This window comes from Lepidochelys kempii, chromosome 6 (assembly GCF_965140285.1).
Source record: "Lepidochelys kempii isolate rLepKem1 chromosome 6, rLepKem1.hap1, whole genome shotgun sequence".
Classification (NCBI taxonomy): domain Eukaryota; kingdom Metazoa; phylum Chordata; order Testudines; family Cheloniidae; genus Lepidochelys; species Lepidochelys kempii.
The window spans coordinates 90,288,645-90,308,432 of NC_136385.1; the positions used below are offsets into that span (position 1 = coordinate 90,288,645).

General features: G+C 43.4%; 1 protein-coding gene across 7 annotated transcripts in view; it reads left to right on the forward strand.

Annotated features, from left to right (window-relative positions):
- ZNF410 (zinc finger protein 410) overlaps nt 1-19,788 on the forward strand; it is a 29,869-nt gene that overhangs the window by 3,993 nt on the left and 6,088 nt on the right. Inside the window, exons 2-9 of one of the 7 annotated variants that reach the window (XM_073349134.1) lie at nt 492-573; nt 5,137-5,324; nt 9,468-9,603; nt 9,807-10,025; nt 10,317-10,508; nt 11,622-11,781; nt 13,076-13,257; nt 16,451-16,540. In XM_073349134.1, the coding sequence (XP_073205235.1) occupies nt 5,292-5,324; nt 9,468-9,603; nt 9,807-10,025; nt 10,317-10,508; nt 11,622-11,781; nt 13,076-13,257; nt 16,451-16,540 (1,012 nt within the window). In that variant the 5' untranslated portion in view covers nt 492-573; nt 5,137-5,291. Of the gene's footprint in view, nt 1-491; nt 574-2,879; nt 3,499-3,581; nt 4,109-4,144; nt 4,710-5,136; nt 5,325-9,467; nt 9,604-9,806; nt 10,026-10,316; nt 10,509-11,621; nt 11,782-13,075; nt 13,258-16,450; nt 16,541-19,788 lie in introns of those variants that run through there. The other 6 variants (XM_073349139.2, XM_073349133.2, XM_073349137.2 and 3 more) reach the window with 6 other exon arrangements.

The window sequence follows — 19,788 nt, forward strand, 5'->3', positions numbered from 1 at the left end:
AGCCATGTTAGTCTGGATCTGTAAAAGCGGCAAAGAGTCCTGTAGCACCTTATAGACTAACAGACGTATTGGAGCATAAGCTTTCGTGGGTGAATACCCACTTTGTTGGATGCATGTAGTCAAAATTTCCAGAGGCAGGTATAAATATGCAAGCAAGAATCAGGCTAGGGATAACGAGGTTAGTTCAATCAGGGAGGATGAGGCCCTCTTCTAGCAGTTGAGGTGTGAACATCAAGGGAGGAGAAACTGCTTTTGTAGTTGGCTAGCCATTCACAGTCTTTGTTTAATCCTGAGCTGATGGTGTCAAATTTGCAAAAGAACTGAAGCTCAGCAGTTTCTCTTTGAAGTCTGGTCCTGAAGTTTTTTTGCTGCAGGATGGCTACCTTTAAGTCTGCTATTGTGTGTCCAGGGAGGTTGAAGTGTTCTCCTACAGGTTTTTGTATATTACCATTCCTAATATCTGATTTGTGTCCATTTATCCTTTTACATAGGGACTGTCCAGTTTGGCCGATGTACATAGCAGAGGGGCATTGCTGGCACATGATGGCGTATATTACATTGGTGGACGTGCAGGTGAATGAACTGGTGATGGTGTGGCTGATCTGGTTAGGTCCTGTGATGGTGTCGCTGGTGTAGATATGTGGGCAGAGTTGGCATCGAAGTTTGTTGCATGGATTGGTTCCTGAGTTAGAGTTACTATGGTGTGGCGTGTAGTTGCTGGTGAGAATATGCTTCAGGTTGGCGGGTTGTCTCTGGGCGAGGACTGGCCTGCCTCCCAAGGCCTGTGAAAGTGAGGGATCATTTTCCAGAATGGGTTGTAGATCACTGATGATGCGTTGGAGAGGTTTTAGCTGAGGACTGCATGTGATGGCCAATCTTTGAGACTGTTCGTTCTGCAGCTTTAGCATACTGAGCTAGTGTCAAGGCTGCAAGGGTCATTGTTTCATAAACTCTGTATTACTGGCCTAATGGCAATATGCAAATTTCAATGAGGTTTCATATTCAGTAGCTGGGCAAAAGCTAAGTTACGAGCCTTTGCAAGGTTATCTGCTTATCCACTCTAGCTTTGTAGGGCTGTATGAAGATGTGCATTTGTGAGTTCACTGGCTCAATAACCCTAACTTGGTGAGCTGCTGTGAAACCACAGATCTCTGAGATTGCTCACTGCGAGTACTGGCTCAGCACTATTGGTTAAGGCCGATCAAAATAGGAATGGGAGCACAACAATTTGTGGTTTCATGTGTATTAATATATGGTGAAATGACATTCCAACGTAAAAGATGATGTACTGTATGATGAGAGGAAAAATGGTCCAGTGGTTAGTGTACCAGCCTGGGCTTCAGGAGACGAAGTTTCAATTCTCTACCCTTTTGCAGTCTTCCTGTGACACCTTGGGCAGTTTCTCATCTATAAAACAGAGATAATCATACTTCCCTACCTCCCAGCGATGTGGTGAGGATTAATGTATTAAGGGCTGTGGTGCATATCAAGTAGGGTAGGAAAGGAATCAGTACCTGCTAAACACAAAAATGTATCCTACTGGAAAGGAGGGATAGTGGGAAGCAGCAGGCTTTCTTTGTCAAATAGAGGGGAGTCCTCAACAGGGACAGATCTTCCTTTAGTAGAAAGGAGGCATACAGGAGACTTCCAGCTTGGACAGTTCTCCCATCAGGCACTGGTGCTAGTGGTATTACTATTCATTATTTGTATTACCTTAGTGCCTAGGAGCCTGAGTCATAAACCAGGCCTTTGTGCTACGCACTGTACAAACACAGAAAAAGACAGCCTCTGCCCCAAGGATCTTGCAATCTAAGTATAAGACATAGCACATGGATACAAACAGAATGGGGAGTACAAAGAAACAATGAGATAATACTGGTGACAGACAGCAGTCACTGGTACTGACCAGACTGCTTGGAGCAGTATAAACTTATGAAAAAGGCACCAGCACTGTTTTGGATGGCCTGAAGGGGAGCAAGTTGAGTAACAGGGAGAAGATTGCAAGCATAGAAGACAGACTGGGTGTGGGGTGGCAGAAGAGAAGAGACTAGGTTTTGGGTCCTTCAGTGTTTCTAGCACATGAGTTTATCATGAGTCTTGTGATATTGGGTGACTTTCTTAAAGCCTCTGCTTCTGGAGTCACGTGATTATGAGAATCTAAGCTTTAATTTAAACAAAACAAACCACCCAAGCCCATAGCGTCTGGCCCTCCTGGTTACAGAGAAAAACTGGAAGATGGGAGCTCTACAAAAAATTTAAATAAAAGAACCCCTGTTGTATTATTTGTTAACAGTTCATGATTTGGGGGGCTGGGACTCATGATTGTTGTACACTGGAGCTGGTTGGGACACTGCCTGACAGGCTGGTGAAAGAGCGCTGGGCCAGGATTGGCAGCAGAGCTCCTGCAGAGCAGGCTGGGTCCAGGCAGCCCATTTACCAGGCCATGCGGAGCGGGAGGGATCTGGGCTGGGCTGCCTGAACCAGGCTAAGAAGGTGGCCGCAGAACCCGGGCTGGCCCCAGGTAGGGTTGCCAGGTGTCCGGTTTTCAACCAGAATGCCCAGTTGAAAAGGGTCTCCGGCAGGGCCGTTAAAAGTCTGGACGGTGGTGCAGCGGGGCTAAGGCAGACTCCCTGCCTGCCCTGGCTTTGCGTGGCTCCCAGAAGTGGCCAGCATATCTGAGTCCTAGGCGCAGAGGTGGCCACAGGGGCGCCACATGCTGCCCCCAAACTGAGTGCCGGCTCTGCAGCTTCCCGGCCAATGGGAGCTGTGGGGGCGGGACCTATGGCAGTGAGAAGAGCCCCCCCACACCCCTCTAGCTCCAATGCCAGCCACTTCCAGGAGCTGCCTGAGGTAAGTGCTGCCTGGAGCCCAAACCCCCTGCCCCAGCCCTGAGCCCTCTCCCAGAGCCCGCCCCCAAACTTCCTCCCAGAGCCCACACCCCCTCCCATACTCCAGCCCAGAGCCCCTGCCTGCACCCCCAGCAAGTCCTCACCCCCTTTTGCACCCCGATCCCCTGCTCCCCCCTCCCCGCCTGGTGAAAATGAATGAGCCACAGAGGGAGGGGGGAATGGAATGAGCGGGAGCAGGGCCTGGGTGTTCCGATTTCTGCAATCAGAAAATTGTCCACCCTAGAGCAGAGGGGCAGGGAGCCTGCAGCGGCGGGAGCAGGGTTAAGAGCCCCAGAGACACTGGCATGCTTGGTGCGGGTTCCGGGGGCGATGCGATTCCCCCTGTAGGAGTAGAGAGGCTGACGCAGCGCCAGAGCTACGGCGCTCTAGGGCCTCATCCGCAGATGAGGCTCCTTTTCCCCTGCCCGGCTGGAAACCGGAACCGGATGTGGTGTCCCGGCCCGGGCGGTGCCTGTAACCGCTCGAGCCGCCCGCGTCATGGAGTTGAGGCCTTTGCCAGCCTGGAAAATCGCCCAGACCATAGAGCTGCTGAACGCCTTGGCATTTCCGGCTTGGGCTTACGTCACATCCGTGCGGTTCTGAGATGCCGGTAAGAATTGTGGGGGGAGTCAGAAGGGGGTGGGGGTTCCGAATTGGGGTGCGCGCGGATCAGTCCCGTCCCCGGGGCTCTGCTGCTCCCCCGAACCTGGGGGCTCGAGCGGGGCGGTTCTGGCTCTCCCCTTTCTCGGGGGCTGGAGCCCTCCCCGGAGGGGCTGAAGCTGGGGAGCGGGGCTCAGAAGGGAACACACCCGGCAGGCAACCGCGCTGAGGGGGAGCCTGCCCCGAGGGGGGCGGGGTGGGAGCGCGTGTGTGCCACACCCCCCCTTCCCGCCCACACAACTGTGCCTGTGGGTCTTGGGGCCTCCCTCGGTTCCGTCCGGCCCGGTCCCCGGCCTGGCCTCGGGCTCTCCCGGCCCGTCGCGGCCCACTTGTCTGTCTTCACGGCCTTGGCTTATTTCGCCCGCCAGCTGCTCTGGGCAGCGCCCGCAGACACCGTGTGAGGCTGGCTGTGGTGCTGGCGTGTGTAACACTGATGCCAGGAAGGGTCATATTGAAATCTCAGACCGCTTTGGAAGGGCTGCAGAGCCGCACTAGGGACCCGGGCTTCTTCGCTCCTGTAACGTAACCAGTGCAACTTGGTTGGTCCCTGCATCCCTTAGGTAGTAGCTTATTTCACTGGGTGTGATGGCCGCTGACCGATGAATGACCCAGCCAAGTCTGCAGTTTGAAAGGCAAAGGGGATCTTAGAACATGAACAAAGTACCAGGAGTCCCCTTGAAGCTTTAATCCCTGTTTTTATTTTATGATTATTTACTTATTAAGTTCAGTCAGTGGGCTTGTCACTGTACAGTTAGTACAAGACATGGCTTCTGCCTAGAGCATCCTATATCTGGACAGACAACCCATGGGGAGTCCTACAAGAGGGCTCTATAATAGTTTTTGTGCTGATCTGACCTGGAATGAGAACTTGTGTTTTTTCAGATTATTACATTTTTTAGGACTTGCAAGAAGCTGTGATATTGATGGAGCAGGAGAACTGGATATAATAATTTCTTGCTGATTCCTATCACTCGTATCTGAGGACTTTCCAGAAATGGGAACAAAAATATATCTAGCTTCCTTCCTAATTTGTAGAAAAAATAGCATGGTTAATTTATAGGTGCAGTGTGTATGAGACCTGAGGTGAAATTAAATCAAAAGAGATCTGTGAACATCAGGGACTTTTTGACATTCAGAAAACAGATGACTTTTTGGGAACAGGTTAGCAGAGCTTTCTTGATTATGGATCCTTGGCTATGGAATTTCATTCCACCGACAATCTGAATAAGCCCAGATGTTTGCAACAGCCCCTGAAGAATGGCTTGGCAATGCTTCTCTGTATATAAGCAACAGAAAGTACTGCTTTTTTTACTCTGTGTAGTCTTAAATTAGATAATAGAAGGGAGGCATAGAGACTAGTTTTTTAAAATTGAATTTGTTTTTAGACTGTTTTGTTAGCATTCTGATACCGTTGTGATAGTACTATAAACACCAAGATGAGTGTAAAACAGAACCTCAAGAAACTGGAGAGACCATCCATATTGACAGGGATTTTGTACTTCTTAACAATACTCATATATTTTTTTTACTTTGATTCATGAGTGATAGGTCTCAGCTGTTTACACTTCCATTCTTTTATTTGTTTTAGGTTAAATTGAATATCTGCCTAGCACAGCTTCTTGCAGGAAGACTGCACTGCTTAAAGGCTAGGAGACTATGAGAATAATCAGAGGGGACTGTTCACTCTGAATTCTAAACTTGTGCCTTGCCCAGAACAGCTGCAGGAATCGGAAACTTGAATCAATGTTATCGGATGAGTTAGAATCCAAACCAGAGGTAAGCAGCTCAGAACTGGGTTCAGTTCCTGACTTGGTTTCTGTTTCATGGTCCAACTCTTAAGTTCAGCAGAAGAGGCAGTTTGCCATGTAGACCGTAATTCCTCAAAAATACCTAAACATAGCAGATAATGATAGCACTCCCTATATTTAAGATTGCAGAATATTTTCTCTTATAATCAGACATTTTCAGTGGTTTATAATATTGTAAAGTATTGACTTTTTGGATTGTTTTTTTATTTGAGCAAAGTCTCATCAGCCATTTTTGAATAAAATAACGGTGGCTGAGAAAATATATTTTCCCGGTTTTTGTTGTTGTTGTTAATCCTTGTAACAACTTCTTTCCCTCCTGCCAGAGGGACGCTACTAGATTCTGGGAATTCGGGTTATTCCAGAAGTTTCCAAATCTTTGTTCAGACTGCTGGCTGGTCACATGGTGCTTGTGGCTCCCCTTTCATTCCAGCTTCAAAATTGCATTAAAAGAAACTAAAAAGGCATTACATACCTTCTTAATGTGACTTTTCCATGTGATCAATCTCTTTAATTGTCCCAGGGATATCAAGTGATTGTGAATGGGAAGGGAGGTGTCCCTGATACTATTTCTCTGTTAAGATGTGACAACTTTATGAAAATGTTTGACTGTCCTTGGATTGTTTGTGGTGGAGTTGGGAGGGGGTCAATTTGATAATGTTTGGGAGGAAGGATTTAAAAAAAGCCATTGTAGTGTTTAAGATCATCTCTTTGAGAATGTTTGTGATAAGGGAGATTTGATACTCTTACCTGTGCCTGCTGCTTTTATCCTATTGGTTTTGCATACTGGTTTGGTGTCATTATGCTGGGGAAAACTAAAAGACTCCCTCTGTTAGAAGAGACTTTCTGCTGTTGCTTTTGGCCACATCTAATAGCCTAACGTTACTACATGTGGATGGATGGTTTCAGCCAAAGCCACCTTGTAGGAGGAAATCTTTTTTTAAAGTATCTCTCGTAATAAGCCAGGCCACATTTCATTATATTAATATATATTTCATGGCATGCAATAGGGGCTATGGATATAATTTAATATTTCATATTTATATCTTAAAAAACCACCCCAGTAACTTTGAATGACTAAGCTATCAAGATGTGCAAGTCTGTTAACCACACCCTGTTGTTGAATCTTGTCTTAAACTAAAAAGTAAGATCTCAGGAGAGGGAATATCTGTTAATATGTGTTTATAGAGCACTTGGCAAAATGGTCCCCAATTTTGATTGAGGCCTCTGGATGTTACTTGTATTATAACTAATAAGAATTGATGATCTTTTAAATTGGGTTTTGGATTCTGGCCCAGTTCATCTTGCATATGGCCCTCTGAGTGCCACACCAATTTAAATTATCTTCACAATATCTTAGAGAGTTAGGGAGGTGGGGGAGCTGGTAAAGATATAGATAAATTAGGGCCTGAAACTTCAGGGGTCCACTAATTTTGGGTGTAATATAATTCTCAATTTAAGATGCCTAGGACCTAATTTTGCAGAGGTTTAAAAGACTGGCAGCTCCCATTGACTTCATTTGGATTTGTGAGTGCTCAGCACTTCTGAAAATAAAGCTCAGAGTGTGTAATTTTGGGTACACAGAAAATGAGGCATGCACCCTGAAACTGTGACAGTACTCACTATTGTAACTGCACCGGTATTTTCCCCTGCCCCCACTCCAGGAGCAGCTAGACTGGTCTTCATCCATCACCTGTCTCTGGATAGGGACCCATGTCCCATTTCCTTCTAACCAAGGGTTTTAAGGCTACACAGCTCCCTGCCTTACACTGTAATATCCCCAATAAGCCAGTCTGCCTAAAGGCAAGAACCTTGCTTTGCTTTCTCTCTGAGGGCTATGAATATATGTATTGCCAGCAGTTACAAGTTACCACACAGCTCTTTCTAAGCAAGCAATTTTATCTCTTTCTAAGCAAGCAATTTTATCTCTTTCTAAGCAAGCAATTTTATCTCTTTCTAAGCAAGCAATTTTATCTCTTTCTAAGCAAGCAATTTTATCCTTAAGGTAAAAGCATTTAAAAGAAAATGTAATAAAAACAATAAGCAGATTTAAACACACTAACCATATCAGTCTCTTGGGGCTTAAATAGGCCAAAGTCATTCCAACCTTTCCGCATGGGTTGGGGCCCCATTGGACAGAAGGTCGTGTCCATTTGCCGGATCCAAAAGAATTCCACAAGTCAGTTCAAGCTCATTCTTTTATATCAAAAACCCTTTCTTTGCTTCATAATGTCTGGAAAACCCATGCTGAACCAGTATATGCAAATTGCCTTGGGGGTGGAACTTCTCTTGAGTTGTTTAGTCTCAGTTACTCGCCTTAATCGTCCCCCACTATTTTTAGGTCCTGTAGGAGCTATGGTAACCCATCCTCATGGAGCAGAACACCATCATATATAAACTATTTATAAGCTTTCAGCAGTATGGTGCCCAAAGATATTACATGGGGTTGCTATATCTGTCACAATTACCTCTGTTAATTAGTCTATATAGTGACATACTCCCCATCTCATAGTAAGTCTGAGTTAGAGGCAGTGATGGAACCCAGCTCTATTGGTCCCCGACCAGTCCCCTTATCATGCAACCATTATTTCTCTGTCTGCAGCCCTCTGTCTCATTCATTAGTTGCAAAGTTGGAAGGTGTGTAATGAGGGATTCCTACAGATAGCCAGCTTTAGTCACTGAGCTGTATGTGAACATATAATTAAAGGCTATATCACAATAAGGGTAAAGTTCTCTTAAGATTTCTTTTGGAATTTTATCTTTTTAATTTAAAAGGACATAGAAATTCCATCATATATTTATTTATTAGACAGCGGTAGAATGCTGGGTGTCTGGATTCCTGGATTCTAGTCCTGGCTCTGTGGTCTAATGGACAGAGCACAGAACTGAAGGATAAGACTCCTGAGATATTTTTAATGATTCTCATCCATATGTGGGTTTCAAAGTATTTTGTGAATGCAAGCAGGAGTAGCTCCATTTTACAGACCCCAAGCACATAGATTTGGCATATTTTTTCTGAGGCAGAATGTCTTAAGTCGATAAGATCTGAGTTCTCTTTGTAGATCTGCCAGAAATGACCTTGTGCAGCCTCTCTGTTCCCCAGGAATTTATCCTCATGTTTTCTTAGGTGTGAGGTTTTGATGCCTTGCTTGATAATAAGGGTTGAGTAGTGCTCAGAATTATTGAGTCATTGGAAAAGGTTGGCCTGGAATTAATGGTCTCTTGGCTCCTAGCCCACTATTTCTTCTGTAGGTCAAAGGGTGTTTTGATTTGCGGGTGGAATTTGACAATGGTGAGAGGATCAACTTTTTTCTGTCAGTGTCCTGGAAGTAAAACTTTGCTTTCACTTTGGAATGACAGAGGTTTAGAGGGGCCCAGGAACATGCCCAGTGTAGTGTGGCAAGAGTTTGAACTTAGAGATTTTGTGATGAAGAGAGAATGAGTAAACAATGTACAAATTCTATAGCTCAGAACTTGACCAAATCTGGGCAGACTTTCAGAGGGACACTTCTCTGACTTCAGGATTAGTTTCTTGTCAAATTTTTGGTTCCTGCTCTAAACCCTTGATATGCTAGGGTTATCCCAAAAATATTTATTATATTGACAGAGCTCCCTACTGTTTTACTCCTTACATTCTTGAAAAGGGCTAATCCATTTTTGATTTAAAAATAATTGTTGTTAAATCAACTTGAGCCAGAGATTAAACATGGAAAATTTTGGATTGAAAGGTTAGAGCTTGACAGTGATAAGGGACAGAAAATGAGGGTTGTAATGGCAAGTAATATGCAGCTTTAATAATAGACATCACTACTACCTATAGTGAGCTAGGCTCTCTTATTGAATTTCTAAAGCAAAATCAAGATTATCAATCTCATGAAATAATTGGGGATGTCATGTATAAATGCTAAATTTTTCAATTATGGACTCAATCCAGTTCCCACTGAAGTAAGTGGGAAGACTTCCATGGACTTCCAAGAATGTTGGGTTGGGTTCTGTGTGTATTACAAGGTAGAGGAAGCCTAAGTCAATGTCTTTTGTTATCTCATTGGAACCTTGTGCTATAAACAGATTTGCTCACTGCTGAATCCTATTTTCAAGATCCTCTCTTTTTCAGCTGCTGGTTCAATTTGTTCAGAACACATCTATTCCACTGGGGCGGGGGCTGGTGGAATCAGAACCTAAAGGCATCACCTGTCTCTCCCTCCTTCCTGTGACTGAGACCTCAGAATGCAACAGACTGATGTTGCCAGGTAAAATCTATGGTACAGGTTTGTGTGGGAGTGCTATTTATAAAGCTGTCTCCACTGTGCCACTGCAGCATGTTCTCCCTACTTCTTGCTGAGAAGGGATCCTGGTGGTGGAGGAGGGATAGGTTCAGAAGAGTTATTAGGACTTCTTCATTAATGGTGGAGCTTTGCTACTTAGAGATCTGTGATCTCATTCTCTTCACTAGATGATTCTCCAAGTCACACTAACTCCTCCAAAGATGTTCCTTCATCTGCTGTCTTGAGAAGCCTTCAGGTAAATGTAGGCCCTGACGGCGAGGAGACAAGGGCACAAACAGTACAGAAACCACCTGAGCTCCTGTCAAGTCCAGAGCCTTCCGGTTTATTGCAAGACCTCCAGCCCAGTGACAGCACTTCCTTTATTCTTCTCAACCTAACAAGAGCAGGTAATTCCCCTTCTTGTTGTCATCTGGCTGGATCTGTTTCAGACAGTAGAATGCGGGAGATACAAATGCATCTTTGTCCCAGCTGCTTATGAAGGGGAAATATGAAATTTTCTGGGTATTGGTGGATATTATTCAGGAGCATGTAACCATCAGCAGCTTTCCACAATACAGAGGTCAGTGGAGACTTAATGCAAATATTATGTCTGTACCATGGATATTAGATTCTGAGAAGCAAGAGAGTCCCCTCTCATTGACTATCTTTCTGTCTCATGGAGCTGCCATCTCTTCCAGGCCTGGGCTGTCCAGCAGAGCACCTGGTGTTTGTTCAGGATGAAGCAGAGGATTCTGGGAATGACTTTCTCTCCCATGACAGCACCGACAGTAGTACCCCATGGTTTCTACGAGTGCAGGAATTGGCCCATGACAGTTTGATTGCTGCCACTCGAGCACAGCTCGCAAAGAATGCCAAAGCAAGCAATAATGGTAGGTGATGTCTTGTTACTATCTTAAAGATTTAACCTTCTGTTAAAGGCAACTAGCTGTAGCTTTAGTTGTGTATCCTATCTGATTGCAGGATGGTTTCTAAATAGATAAAATCGTTATAGTGGCATTGTTAGCACCTCTATAGTTAAGGCTGTATTAAGGCTTTCTGTTAAAGCAAGGTTTCAGTATCTCTTAGGACTGAAAACATACAGATTTAATTTTCTAAGAAAATATGTTCAATAGTTTGAGTTCAAAGCAGTTCTTCAACTGTAATACCTACTCCAAAGGTATCTCCCCAAAATTTTCTGTGGGTGAAGACTGATGCAAGACAATCATTTAATTTCTTTGCAATGTCCTTACCTCCTTAATTGCTTCCTTCGTTCCCTGGTAATCCTGTAGATCCACCAATTCTCTTGCAGGCTTCCTGCTTCTGATCTGCTTAAAGAATCTTTTGTTGTTTCTTCTTGTATACAGTTTGTGGTCTTCAAATTACCTTTTAATCCTCATAATGTCCATTTTTCATATTGCCTGCTTTATTTTATGTGCCTTTCTAGTGGCTTAACTAGGTTTGGTATTCAGTTTTCTGAGGGATGCCTGTTTGATCTATTAATTATATTGTGGTCACTTAATGGCTTAACTACAATTATATCTTGAAATAATTAAGTCCTCTTCTGTGCTCTAGAATTAGCTGTTCCAAGAAGTCGTCATTTAAGGTGTTGAGAAATTGCTTATCCTGACTGAATCCAGAGGTGACATTTGACTATTTAATATTTGGATAGTTGAAGTAACCTAATATTACTATTTAGTTGATATTTGTGGCCTCTGATCTCTCAGCATTACACACTCCCTATCATTAATCTGATCTGGAGGCAGCTGATATGATATGGTACCTTGCTGGGAATAGTTTATAGGCTTGGGAAGATAGGTAGACATGTATGTGGTCCCTGCAATGGACTGGGTAGAAATATCTAGTTTTTAGGACTAGGTAAATACATGATAACCAGGAACACATCTGGTTTATAGGCCTGGATTATACTCAGGGTTATCCTGTCTCTTTCATACAGTAATCCATCTCCGCTGTGGACTTTGACAGTTCTTTCTGTTCTGTTCTAGGTGAAAGTGTTCATCTTTGCTCAGGAGATGGGCAGCCGAAAGATTCCAGCCCCATCCCTCACCTGTCCCGCGTAGAGAAGAAGCTGAAGTGCACAGTTGAGGGCTGTGATCGGACATTTGTGTGGCCAGCCCACTTCAAATATCATTTAAAAACTCACAGGTAAGTAGAGCAGAGATCTCTGCTATGGTGACCAAGCAAGACCTTACAGAAATTCCCAATCTTTATACAAAACATCATTTATTAATTCCCATTGTGTAAAATCTTTCTTCGAAGCTGAAGGGCAAAGGGAAACTCAAAATTGAGTAAAACCCAGATTTAGCTGCTGAATGGTCTCCCTAACAAGGGTTTATGGTCAACGCCCCTCTTGCGCACACTCAGCCTGGCTGGAAGGGTATCCAGTACAGAAAAATGTTTATTTTGAAAATTACCTTTATCCTCCATGAAATCCACTGTGGCTTAGGGAAAGCTGACCTCTTTACAGAAAAGCTCCTAGTTCATAGAAAACATTATTAATGTAAACTTGAAAATTAAAAGGAAAAAGTGTTGCTGAATAGGCTGGAACTGGCCCAAGTGTTTCTAGAAAAATATTGACTCACTTGGGTTTTTTTGGTGGAAGGGAGCGCACAAAGAAAATGAGACTGGGCTGCGGTATGGTATTTAAATCCAAAGTCAGGAAAACAGGGTTCTTGAATTTTGAGTCTCCTCACCTTGGCACTGTCTCTTATATTCACACCTGTCCCAAAAAAGAAAAGACTCAAAAGAGTTCATACTAACTTAACAAAATAGAGAAATTGAAAGGAATGGTAACTGTTGAGCTGATCTCTAAATTTGGCTCTCCCCTCAGAAACTAGAACAGTGTGACTGTATGTGTTAGAGTCATCTCTATGCCACATACATTGAAAAAAGTAAGCCGGATTTAGGCTCTTCCTGCTGGTCGTTAATGATATTTTAAAGTGGAGCTATCTAAAATATCCTGTGTGACGGACAATGTTAACTCAGCTTCCCCATCTCGTGTACATGTAGCACTCCTATCCCAATCCCAGCTATAGTAAGGGTGTCGCTACGTCGAACTCTGGCATATGAGGGAATGTTATCACATCTGTGCATTATGTTGCCTTGCACAAGGTCATCTGTCCCAAACAAAGTTGAGGTTGCAAAAAACTTGTGATATAAGCCAAAGAGGCTTGGACTTATTTTCTGTTTTCTTTTTCCAACAGATTTTACAACTTCTGACCATGTGGTAGAAGCTCCTTAATGAGTAATCTAGTTAAATACAGATTTAAGCCACTTACCTGGTTAGGTCACTTAATTTCCTTGTGCCTCCATTCATTTCAGTTGAAAAGTGAGTGAAAGGTAGAAACCTTATTTAAAAAACAGATGTTGCAGCAGAGTTGAATATTCCTGAGAAAATTGTTTCGTAACCCATTGCTGCAGTTCTTTTGTTGCCTCTCAGGAATGATCGTTCTTTCACCTGCCCAGCAGAAGGTTGTGGGAAAAGCTTCTATGTCCTGCAAAGGCTGAAGGTACACATGCGAACTCACAATGGTGAGAAACCATTTGTCTGCACTGAGGTGGGCTGTGGGAAGCAGTTCACAACAGCTGGGAATCTGAAGAACCACCTGCGGATTCATACTGGTGCGTTTAAATCCCAGATCTTCTTCATTAAGGAAACACTCCCCAAGAAATGGTCCAGGGAGACCAGTGTCCATATGTACCTTCGCTGGTATCCTCATCTTCCAACTTACGATCACTTATCAATGTGATTAACCACCTGTTTACTCGTGCAGTACCTTACATAATTCCTCTCTTCTTGGAGCTTACACCCTTCAGATGCTGTATACTTTTATCATGTTCCTCTTTTAGTTGTCACTTAGCCAAACTATATAAATTTCTGTTTTCCCTCCTAAATCAGTCCCAGGACCTTTTTAAATTCTCAGAAGACTGTGGTTCTCAGGTGGATGATAAGTGAAAATTGGCATTTTAAGGGTTTTTGGAGAAGTCATTTTAAATTCTTATGAGTAAAGAGGCAAAGTAGGTTGAGATACTTGTCCAGAGTGAGTCCTGACCTAGCCCCATGTCCTTGCTGCTGTTGAATTTAGATATACAGTCCTAACTGGACTAGTGACTGATTCAAGTGGTGGCATATATTTGCTTTGGTATAAATTTAAATGAGACCTAAACATGAACTTGTTGATAGAATCTAGATTAACTTGAATTTCGCTCCCTCATTACCTGTGCTACTTGTAAAATAAAAGTTAAATATGTTGAGAAATGTCTACAGAGGCAATGTTTAGAGAGGAAAGGATCAAAAATCATAGCTGAAAGGTCTATTAGGAAGAAGCAATGATAATGCTTAGTACCGCATTCTGATAATGTAAAGTGCTCCACAAATGCTATGCTAATCAAGGTGTACTGCTGTATGCTTGGCCCTCGGCATCCAGCTGGACCTGAATTCTATGACAATTACATTTAAAATAAAAAATGAAGGTTTCTAATAAATATAAAAATGAATAATTCAATTGTACTGTAGCCCCTGTTTGTTGTAGTATACATTAAATTTATTTTTAAGTTTCCACACATTTTCAGTTCTTAATATGCTGCAGATTTTTACATTGACAGTCCAGATCTGCATCATAGAAATTGGGGGACTAGCTGAAGATCTTGGCAGCTAAGTAGTGGGTATTTGGGGCTTTATATTCCTAGAAAAGTATGGGGAGTCAGTGTGTAATTGAGATAAGCACATTATCTGGATGTGTCTGCTAAAACGTTCAATAGTTTAATAGTTCCCAACATTGACATTTAAACTGAAATCTTTAGGTTTCAGTGTTAACAGTCGATTGAAATGTACGGGGCAGTCTGTGTGTCTGAGAATATTGTTTGAGACTGGAGACTCAGGAAGAGAACACTGCATCAGTTCTTACTCAGTTAATGTTTTAAAATTACTTTTACAATTGCAAAGGCTGAAAACAACTTTATTAAAATGAAAGCTCAGATTTTGAGTGAAGTTCCACAAACACTTCTGCAGCACAGAACATACATGCTCCATTCTCATGTTTTGTTTTATATTGCACCAATGTGCTATGTGCTTTGTGGATGTCTATGAAGACAAGATCCTTGCTTTGAAGAGTTTACTGTCTAACTAGAGAACATACAATTGAAGGATGGGAGCTGGGATGTAATGGAAAGTGATATACTAGAATAGTGAAGTTTTGCATGTGTAGTGATAGTGTGTTTGGGTTTGTCTTTGGGCTCAGTTTTCTACTTTGTTAATCTTTCTCTGCAGGGAGGGCTAAGGTTTGTTGGCCCTGATGTTGTGTATACTGTGACTTCAGAACCCAGCAGAAAGTAGCATATCTAAACTAAAAAAATGTCTCGGACCAGTTGTTCCCAAATCGTGGCTAGCAATAAGTGGCAAATATTTGCTTTGGTGTAAATTAAATGAGACTTAAGGAAGTTGGGGGAACTGTCCTCATGTACCAAACATGAAGACAGTTCCAAGTTGTGGTTGTGTTCAAACAAACCCACCATCTATTTCTATAGATAGAACTATATGCTGAGCCACTGATTGGGTGTCATCAGTACTAATTTTTCTTCCTAATATTTATATCTTGAGCAAGATTGTGGAAGTTACATAAATGGCTGATGAGAATCTTATGCACGCTCTCACTACCACAGTACAGGTCAGAGCATGTTACCTGAATCCCTTTCAGATATATCAAATACCCCAATAACTATTAAGCCAAGCAATAAATTGCATGGGAGAGGAGTTAGAAAGAAGAAGTCACATTAAATATATGAGCACTCTTTTCACTGATTTACAAAATTACTGGATGAAGGGTATGTGATAGATATAATATACATGGATTTTTCTATATCATCTGACACAATGTCTCATTAGTCTTGTGTGAAGTATTTCAAATTGCCTTGGCAGTGACTGATGCATAGCATAAAATTTGTCTGTAGGGCTGTGATTAAGGGGTAATAATAGGCAGCAGTGTACTGAGTTGTGAGCAGTTCTCTAATGGATGCTGCAGGCATCTGTTTGTCCTAATTTTATTTAACATCCTCGTTAGTGACCTTGAAGAGGGTTAAGAACAGGTTAATGAAATTCATAGATGATTCTAAATTGGAAGATGAGAACGCCGATGAGGTTGGAGAAATACAAAGGGATCTATAAAGATTAGACATATGAGAAGGAAATAGCAATGAGATTCCGCCTAGGAATATGAAAACAAATACATCTGGGGAATAATAAGCCCAAACACAGATATTCTGTGGGAGGCAGAAAACTAAGAAGCAGTATTGACTGAAAGAGATCTAAGGGATGATAGTAATCAGAAAATTCAGATATGGATTTGAAATATGGTATGGCAACAAATCAAGCCCATGTGATTTTTGAGCTGCATAGAGATGAGCATGACATCTCAGAGCAGCCAGGGTTGTAGTCAGTTTCTACATAGTTCTTATGGAACCACACCTGGAATATTGTGTTACTTTGTGGGCACCTAATACTGGAAAGATGTTTTAAGAAACAGATGGACAAGCTGAGCCCTGATTGGCTTCTTTTTGTGAGTCATGGGCTGGAAATGCTATGGAAGAGTCACATTCAGACTGGAGGAGGAGGAGTTTCAGCATAGACTCTTGACAGCCAATGAAGAAGTTGCATTAAACAAATTCATAAGGAGTCTGCCTTCTTGGTGAACTTTGGTAGCTGTAATGTAAGGCCAAGGGGGAGGAATGAATGTGGATGAGGGATGTTACAAGAGGTTGGAAGATAAAATGTTGTACAGGTGTTAATGCCTAAGAACTTGTGTTTCATGCAATACAGGAGAAAAGCCCTTCCTGTGTGAGGCACAAGGATGTGGTCGTTCATTTGCTGAATACTCCAGCCTTCGGAAACACCTGGTTGTCCACTCAGGTAGGATAGATGAGGCCTATATGCTAAATGTCTGTGTTGCAGTATTTTGGTCTAGTTTTCAGTAGAAAATCCCCTATTTTCTGTGGAACTGTTCTTTGTGGTGTTGTGGGTTTTTTTTAGTACTTCCTTCATGGACAACGTGTCCTGTACCTGGTATCTGCCCTGTCCTGGATCTTGTGATCTCCACCCTCTGCCAGTCTCTGTCATTATAGGATCATAGAACCGTAGGTCTGGAAAGGACCTTGAGAGGTCATATAGTTCACTCCTGTGTACTAAGGCAGGACCAAGTATACTTAGACCATCCCTGATAGGTGTTTGTCTAATTCGTTCTTAAAAACCTCCAATGACAGGATTCCACGACCTCCCTTAGAAACCTGTTCCAGTGCTTAACTACCCTTATGATTAGAAAGTATTTCTAATATCTAATTTAAATCTCCCTTGCAGCAGATTAAGCTGATTACCGTATATACTCGATCATAAGCCGGTTCGTTTATAAGCAGACTCCCCCACGATGGATAAGTAAAAAGGGAAAATTTTTATGACCCATTCATAAGCTGACCCTATAATTCAGGGGTTGGCAAACTTTGGCTCCCGGGCCATCAGGATGAGCTGCTGGCGGGCCGAGATGGTTTATTTACCTCGAGCCTCCGCAGGCACGGAGGTAAACCAAAGTAAACAGTGTCCCGGCGTGCCAGCTGCTTACCCTTAGGGGCCGGGACATCAACTGGTGGGGAAATTTTTTGGGGGGAGAAGCTGGGGGTCAGGGGAGTAACCCCTGTGACCACCCCCCACATGACCCTAGCCTGGTACCCCCACACACTCCCCATCCCTTCCCACCTTATCTGGCGAGGGCCGGGCGGGGCGTCACAGCTGCAGCCTGCGCCGGTGGGCCGGGGCCAGAGCTGCAGCTGCTTCGGAGGTTGGGGGGAGCGCAGCGAGGTCAGAAGCGGAGAGACTCTGGCCCTGCCTCTTCCCTTCTGGCTCTGCTGGCTGTGCTGCCTCTCCTTGCTCCCTCTGTTGCGGGGAGGGGCTGTGTCCCACCTCTCCCCTCTCTATACCCATTCATAAGATGACACCCTTCTCTGGTGCTTCCCTTTTTTACTAAAAAAATTTGGTATATGAACGAGTATATACGGTACTTCTTGCCCTTTAAGTGGACATGGAGAACAGTTGATCGCAGTCTTCTTTATAACGGTCTTGCACGTATTTGAAGATTATCAGGTCCTCCGTTTTCTTTTCTCTAGATTAAACCTATCCATTTTTTTTTTTAACCTCTCATACGTAAGGTTTTCTAAGCCTTTTGTTGTTTTTGTTGCTCTCCTCTGGACTCTCTCCCATTTGTCCATATCTTTCTTAGAGTGTGGTGTCTAAAACTGAACAAAGTACTCCAGCTGAGGCCTTATCGGTAGGACAATAGCCTCCTATATCTCACATTCCTGTTAATATACTCCAGAGTATTAGCCTCTTTTGCAGCTGCATCACATTGTTGGCTCATATGCAATTTGTGATCCACTATAACCCCCAGATCCTTTTCACCAGTACTATCACCTAGCCAATTATTCCCCATTTTGTAATTGTGCATTTGATTTTTTTCCTTCCTGGTATTTTCTTTATGAAGTGTTATCTTGTTGATTTCAGACATAAGAACATAAAAATGGCCATATTGGGTCAGACCAGTGATCAGTCTAATCCAGTATCCTGTCTTCTGACAGTGGCCAGTGCCTCTGTCCAGTTCTCCAATTTGTCAGTGTTTTGAATTTTAACCCCCTCCTCCAAAATGCTTGCAGCCACTCCCAGGTTGGTGTCATCTGCAGATATTATAAGCATACTCTGCACTCCATTATCCAAGTCATTAATGAAAATATTGAATAGTACCAGACCCAGGACAGACCTCATCAGGCCCCCACTAAATACGTCCCCCCAGTAAGACAGTGAACCATTGATAATTCCTCTTTGAGTACAGTGTTTCAACTAGTTTGCACCTACCTTATACTAATTTAATCTGGACCACATTTCCCTAGTATGCTTATGAGGGTGTTATGTGGGACTGCATCAAAAGACTTACTAAAATCGAGATTACTCCAGGGGAATTTCTGTGCCCCTATGAAATGCAGACTTTTGCAGAAATTAATGTGCGTGCAGAATTTCCTTTCTCCTACAGAAATGGGCTGCAACGTTGCTGGCTGCCACTAGGGGCTGTTGGACCTGGCAGAGCCCAGCTTGCACATAGAAGATCCTGCTGGGGGAAGGGGAGGAAGTTAGAGGGTTCCTGGCAGCTGCAGTTCCCAGCATGCCCTGAAAGAAGGAGAGGCTGGCACATGGGGAAACTCCACACAAGCCTGGGACTGAGCAACAAGCTGTTTCTCCCTCTGGATCCCTGGGCTCTGGGGAGGGGGGCAGGTGTCTGGGCTGGGGGGGCATGGCTGGGCTCGGGGCGGGGAGAGTGTGCTTGTATCTGGGCCAGGTGGGCCGTGCGGCTGGGGGCGTGGGGGTTCCGGTGTATTGGCTGGGGGGTGGAGAGCTGTGGATGGGCTCGGGAAGGGGTTTAGGGATATCTGGCCCCCCCAGCTGGGCTCTGGGCTAGGAAGGAGGCAGAGAAACAAGAACTTAGTTGTCATAGGGGTTTCTTTAACTCTCTACTCCTGGGGGAATTTTTGTGTTTGCCTGTATTGTTACAGACATACTTGCTGACAGGTACTTTGAAATAAATTACCAAAATAATTGAAACTGGTGTGATCATGTAGTGTTATTTTGACAAATTTTGCAGAACTTTAAAATATTGTGTGGAGAATTTTTATTTTTTTTGGTGCAGAATGCCCCCAGGAGTAAAAGATTGACTACTTCTGCTTCCTCTCCATCTGCTGGGCCAGTAACCCTGTCAAAGAAGGAAATTAGATTGGTTTGGCATGATTTGTTCCTAACAAACCCACATTGACTGCTACTTATCACTCTATTATTCTCTAGGTATTTGCAAACTGACTGTTTAATAATTTGTTCCAGGATCTTTCCAGGTATTGAAGTTAGACTGACTGGTCTATAATTCTCTGGGTTCTCTTTGTTCCCCCTTTTTAAAGAAAGTACTATGTTTGCCCTTCTCCAGTCCTCTGGCACCTCATCTGTCCTCCATGAATTCTGGAAGATAATCACTAATGGTTCTGAGATTGCTTCAGCTAGTTCCTTAAGTACCCTAGGGTGAATTTCATCTAGCCCTGCTGACTTGAATACATCTGACTTTTATATAAATATTC